Source organism: Orycteropus afer, unplaced genomic scaffold, assembly GCF_000298275.1.
Source record: "Orycteropus afer afer isolate SDZICR_OR568_19922 unplaced genomic scaffold, OryAfe1.0 scaffold00001, whole genome shotgun sequence".
NCBI classification, from domain to species: Eukaryota; Metazoa; Chordata; class Mammalia; order Tubulidentata; family Orycteropodidae; genus Orycteropus; species Orycteropus afer.
In genome coordinates this window covers 31,076,344-31,082,173 of record NW_006921588.1, presented here as the reverse complement: position 1 = coordinate 31,082,173, position 5,830 = coordinate 31,076,344, and the positions used below count along the sequence as shown (strand labels likewise).

General features: G+C 35.0%; 2 protein-coding genes across 2 annotated transcripts in view; one reads left to right on the top strand and one right to left on the bottom strand.

Moving 5' to 3' along the window:
- Nucleotides 1-5,830, top strand: part of UBR3 (ubiquitin protein ligase E3 component n-recognin 3) — a 347,537-nt gene that overhangs the window by 161,711 nt on the left and 179,996 nt on the right. Inside the window, exons 10-11 of the mRNA XM_007953244.2 lie at nucleotides 3,271-3,450; nucleotides 4,040-4,173. Of these exons, the coding sequence (XP_007951435.2) occupies nucleotides 3,271-3,450; nucleotides 4,040-4,173 (314 nt within the window). The remainder of the gene's footprint in view (nucleotides 1-3,270; nucleotides 3,451-4,039; nucleotides 4,174-5,830) is intronic.
- Nucleotides 1,553-2,278, bottom strand: LOC103204214 (MICOS complex subunit MIC27-like). The gene has a single exon (XM_042782341.1). The coding sequence runs from the start codon at nucleotides 2,276-2,278 to the stop codon at nucleotides 1,553-1,555; it is 726 nt and encodes a 241-aa protein (XP_042638275.1).

Sequence of the window (5,830 nt, the reverse complement as noted above, 5' to 3'; positions counted from 1 at the left end):
TATATATATATATATATATATTTTATTTTTTTTTTCCTGTGACTCCATTTCTAAATACTGTTCTGTCAATTATCAGTGGCTCTCTAGATCATAGTGGCAGTACACCCTCTCCTCACTTATCGACTGTCTTATTGCCTGACATTGCACATTTATGACAGTAGTAAAAAAATCTAGTTTTGGACTGTTTTTTTTGCATTAACAACATACATCTGGCAGTAACAAATGCTGAGGTACAAGGTAAGAGTAACACTGGCTATGACGGTTCACAGTATGTGTCAGCTTGGCTGGGACATGATTCTCAGTGGTTTAGTGGACATACAATGATTTAATTTGGCAGTTATATAAGAATGTTTTTTGGCAGTTATATAATTATGTAGTCTAGTCATTCTCTATTTTGTGATCTGATGTGGTCATCCTCCATTTTGCATAGTGCCAATTTTTGCTTAATGAGACCAGGTCTTTGAAACTTAGAATCACTTATGTGGATAGTTTGTAAAAGACCCTCCCCAAACCACCTTGCCCCCTACTCCCTTATTCAGTTATATCCTCTCCCATTCCATTGCACTGAAAGAGAAAATACTTAACTACAATGGGTCCTGGTCTTATATATCATTCAAGAAGGAGTTAGGTAAAATAATTCATGAACTGACACCTAAATGATCTAAATTTAGTGTATGAAGATTAAGTACAGTAGAAGCCCTCCTCCCTGATGAGTTAGGTAGGAAGTTGAAAAAGTTGGTTAAAATGAGTAGTCATTAAAAAATGATTGAAAGTACCTTAAACATTCTATTTTAACTCAAAACACAGAAATGCATGTTCTTTCTCCAATCTTTTAAGTTTGGGTAAAGCATTTTTAGGGTTTGATTTCATCAACTGGAGTTCTCTCTTACCTTTCTTATGTATACATCACACTTGTAAATCATCCAGTTTCTTAGAGTGAGAATATAAAGATCTTTGTGAGGCAATTCTGAGTATAAAATCTTTGTAGGCTTTTATGTTTTTCTCCTCCAAGATTTTTTTAGCATTTTTTTTTTTGCCAAAAATATGCATATGTTATTTCAGCTCTGTGAAATGCAAAAAGGGTGGAGATGTCCTTCCAAACACCATTCTAATTTTGCTGACATCAATTCAGAAAAGCTAGAGAAGATATTTGTGTGTATGTGTATGTACATGTTTTCAGATTTTAGTTTCATCAGTGTTCATGTCTTTATTCCATTTTTGTCTTTTATAAACATTCTTAAAAATCATCAAATGCATCCTAGCATGTCTACCACTGTCTCATTAATCACTTAATACTGCTTGGATTGCACTCAGTTTGTGTATCAATCACTTATGTGACTGGCCAAACTGTACATTACTAGATGTAAGGGAGGAAAACTTAAGTGATACTCTATAGGTCATAATTACCCATTACATGTTTCTTTCATCATCATTTGCAACTGCACACATCTTGTAGCTCTCTATGCAGTCTATTTCAAATTCTAGTGCTGTACATATCTATATCTTCTGGATGGGACTGCCTGTGATCCATGAGCTTGGGGTCAGGCATAAACTATGTAGCAGGTGAGGTGGGTTCAGATTTGGCCTTTGTTTCAGAGCTGAGTTCTGCTAACAAAGGTACTGAATTTTTCAGGACTTGAGTTGTCTTTGTAGGCATTTCTATCTCAGCATCAATTCCTACCTTAGTTTTTTTATGTTCAGGTAGTGATTCCTTTTTGTTGCTTTTTGTCCATGATGATTTAACTGCTTCATAGATTTGCTGGCCTGCAGCATATGCCTTTTTCCCAGTCACCTTTGCAATTATTACTGACTGAACTGGGTAGCAAACTGTTGCTCCTGAAGTGGTTAGTTCCAGTGGATAAGCAATTTTCTTAAATCTAGAACCTTTTCTCGCTGAAACCAAACCTGCCAATCCTGAAACTGTAATCACTCCAATTTTGGGAAGAAAATCTCCAGGTGGATTCTTCAGATAAACATATGCATCTTTTCCAAATTGTATTGTATCCATTATTCCATTTTTTACAAAGACAAACACACCTTTGCACCAGCCAACATAACGACCAGTTGTAGTACAGATGGAAGCAAAGCCCATTTGTAAACGACCAGGCTGTTCTTCAACATATTTAGACTTGAGAGGTGGTGCAGTATACATGGGGAGCTGCTCTGGTTTTACTAGCTGCTTTTTGAACTCCTCTTCTTTGGCAGCACGTACACTTACAGATGCATATATCAGACCAGTAGGCATGGCTGTAACCTTTCCCACCCTAACGGCCGCCATTCTTGTGACCCTCTCTGCGCAAGTATTCATATGGAGACTTTTTTTAGCATTTTTAAAAGGTGCTTTTATTGTCTCTCAAAAACATTTCATCCAGCTTTTATAATGTATTTATACATTCATATTTCATTAGTTTATATATACTTTTAGATTTTATAATTACAGTAAGTAGAACATTTAGCATGAGGGGGAAAAAAAAAGAAAAACTGGGTAAACATTTTACTTTTCAACTTGGGTACTAGAGAATAGGTTACTGGCTTCAAATATTTTGTGTGTTATGGGTATAAATATGTTTTCCAGTGGGGTAGAGGGTTTGTTAGTCCAGTGAATCAGTTAAGCTGGAAAAGATTAAGAGAGCTAATAATTTTTAATAGTAAAGTTATTTGCAAGTCTAATACCCCCTCCCCCACAGCAGTAGATTTAAACTTCAGTTTTATTTTTAAGACTTAGGAAATTTATATCTATTTTTGTTCTTTCATCTTTGAAATACCATATTTGTAAAAAAATTACATCCATGTATTCTTTGAGTAGAAGAAAGCAATTAAAAAGTAACCCTTTGAACCATTCACTTTTATTTGATAACATAAAATGAGTTTAATCTAGGGATAATAAAATTTTCTTGAACTGAAATTGTTTTGTTATGTCTTTGGATTCAAGAAGAAAATAAGATTTTATAAACATATAGCTCGTTCAGTTTTTATCACGTAACATCGGAAAATGTGGTAATAACTACTAGCACGTTAAGTGTTATATGTTACCATTATCTCATTCAGTTCTCTTCAGATTTGTGTGTGTGTGTGTGTGTGTGTGTGTTTTCCATTTTACAGTTGAAGAAATTGATTCAGAGAGTGCCTATTACCATATAGCCCTTAAAAGGCAGATTAAGTTTAGAATTTAGCTGTCTCTAATTCTAAAGTCTAAAATGTTCTATCGTGTTGGTAATTTTTTTTTTTTAAACCTCTTATTTACTTTTGGGATGTGTGTGTTTTTTTTAGATGAAGAAAATAGTTTACATGTGGTAGTAAACTGTGGAGAAGCATTACTGAAGAACAACACTTACTGGCCTCTCGTTAGTGATTTTATTAATATTCTTTCTCATCAAAGTGTGGCTAAGAGATTTCTGGAGGACCATGGTTTGTTAGTTACATGGATGAACTTCGTGTCTTTCTTTCAAGGTATGAATTTTAACATTTATGTTAATTCTTTTGGTTTACAAAATTTCTAATACCAAGCTACTAAATATGAATTAAAATATATGCCACATTATTCAGGTTACACATTCATTGTTTCATTTTAATTAATTGATATCTTAAGTACTTTAATAAAATCTTCATGAAAACATACTAGATAAGAAAAGAGTTATTCAAAAGGAAACAGCAGAGTAATTTTTTTTAGCATTTTTAATTATTAATCTAGAAAGTCTGTTCTCCAAGAAAGATATGTAACACTTTCAACCCACATCAATTAAAATTGTTGTGACTTTCTTATTTAAATATATTTAATTATGCTACACAAGTAAGGGACAATTCACAAATGATTCTAAGAAAACCTAGTTTTTAAAGAATTCTCAAAGGCTTAGATGATTTCATTTTTATTAATTTACTTATTTCTCTATATACTATGTTATTTATGCCATTTGTGTGCATTTAAAATGTGTCTTGTTAAAAAAAATGTGTTTGGTACTGGAAGGTAATTTAATTGATTTTTTAATCAGAATATTTGCTTCCATTTAGCAAGGTTTATATCTGCTTTAATTTTTACAAGGTATGAACTTGAACAAGAGAGAGCTAAATGAGCATGTGGAATTTGAGTCTCAGACCTACTATGCTGCCTTCGCTGCTGAACTTGAGGCCTGTGCACAGCCAATGTGGGGGCTCTTATCACATTGTAAAGTTAGGGTATGTTGAACATATTTTAACTTCTGTGAGTGCTTTAAAAATAACTATTTTTTAAAAATTGTTTTGTGAAAACATTGGTTTATTTACAGGTATATAATTATGTGTAATGTTTAATTTTGTTTCAAATTGAATTTAGATCTATGAAAGCTGGCCTGAGACAGTAATTATTATCCTGTTATTCTTTTATTCTAAGGTTAGAATCATTAATATTATCAGATCTTTCTACCTTGCTCCTCTTGCACATGGTCTTTGGAACTTTATTAGTCTCCACATTTATATCTGTTGTTTCATTTTATCCATTATCAGTTGCTTAATGTGTCTTGTCTTTCAAAGAGTGATGATAAACCTCAAAGTTTACACTTCTGAGGCTCTAAGTACAAAATTAACATAAAGTTCACACAATTTCTAGTTCTTTATAAAAAGTCTTAAGATCTTGTAGCATAGCAACAACATAAATCGTAATTAGATAAGAAAATGCTCACATGTATTGCCTGTATTTATGTCTTGCACAGTGGTTAAGCACTTTGCTGCTAACCAGAAGGTGAGCAATTTGAACCCATCATTGGCTCCATGAGAAAAAGATGTGGCAGTTTGTTTCTGTACAGAGTTACAAACTTGGAAACCCTATGGAACAGTTCTTCTCTGTTCTGTAAGGTCCCTATGAGTCAGAATTGACTCAATAGCAGTGGGTTTTTATACAAATATGTATTTTACTTTTGCATTGTAAAGCTTTGGTTTGATGAGTGTGGTAGTTAAGATTATGTATCAGCTTGGCTGGGCCTGGTTTGGAGTGGCTGGGCAGCTGGATGTAGTGATTCCCCATGATAGACTGGTAGTCAACTTAATGGAATCTGCTCTGAGCAGCTGAGTATCTGCCTTAGGGATCTGGTCTGCTTCCAGTGTATAAGAAGTGGCTTTGAGAAAGGTCTCTGAGCTTTTTGGGCACATCTGGATCCTGCATTTGGGCCGAGTCTTCATCTCAGTTGCCTGCCATATCGTCTTTTGATCGTGAGACTGTTTCTGAACTTGAACTAGTGGCCTGCCATGTTGTTTGATAATTTTGGAACTGTGCCATTTTACTTGTTGACCTTGGGTTTGTCAGTCTCAGTAGCCAGCAGCTGTCTGAGTTGAGAGAAGCTTCCAGCTTCAGTGGGCCAGGAGCAAGAGGCAGAGCTGAAGCCCAAAGTTAAGGGACTTTTCACCCTGTCCCTAGAACTGGCATTTGAACTTGGACTTCTAGCCTCTCAAACTGTTTGTTAAACTCATCCACTTGTGGTATTTTTCTGTTAGAGCAACACAAGATCCAAAACAGTGAGTCTCCAGAAATCTTGGGTAATCCAGAAAAATGGAATCCCTTGATCCTAAAACTAAAGACTAAAATTTTGTTGTACGCATCCTGTGAAATCCAACCAGCTAGCCTCTACCAGTAAGCATGTATGACAACATTTTTTTTATTATTATGACATTGACCACAATTCACCACATGCAACAGCTCCCCCCCCCACTTCCTTCCAACAGTCACCTCTTCCCTGTGTCCATCCCTCCATGTACCCCTGCCCCCTGAGCTGTCTCCTGTTCAGAAAAGCCCTTCTTTCTTCCATGATTGTTCTCTCCAAGGAGTGTATTTACCTCAGGTAAATGTTCAACTCCTATGCCT

What these genes read in the sequence shown, in the direction of transcription:
- LOC103204214 (XM_042782341.1), bottom strand. Translation starts at nt 2,278, where the DNA reads ATGGCGGCCGTTAGGGTGGGAAAGGTTACAGCCATGCCTACTGGTCTG.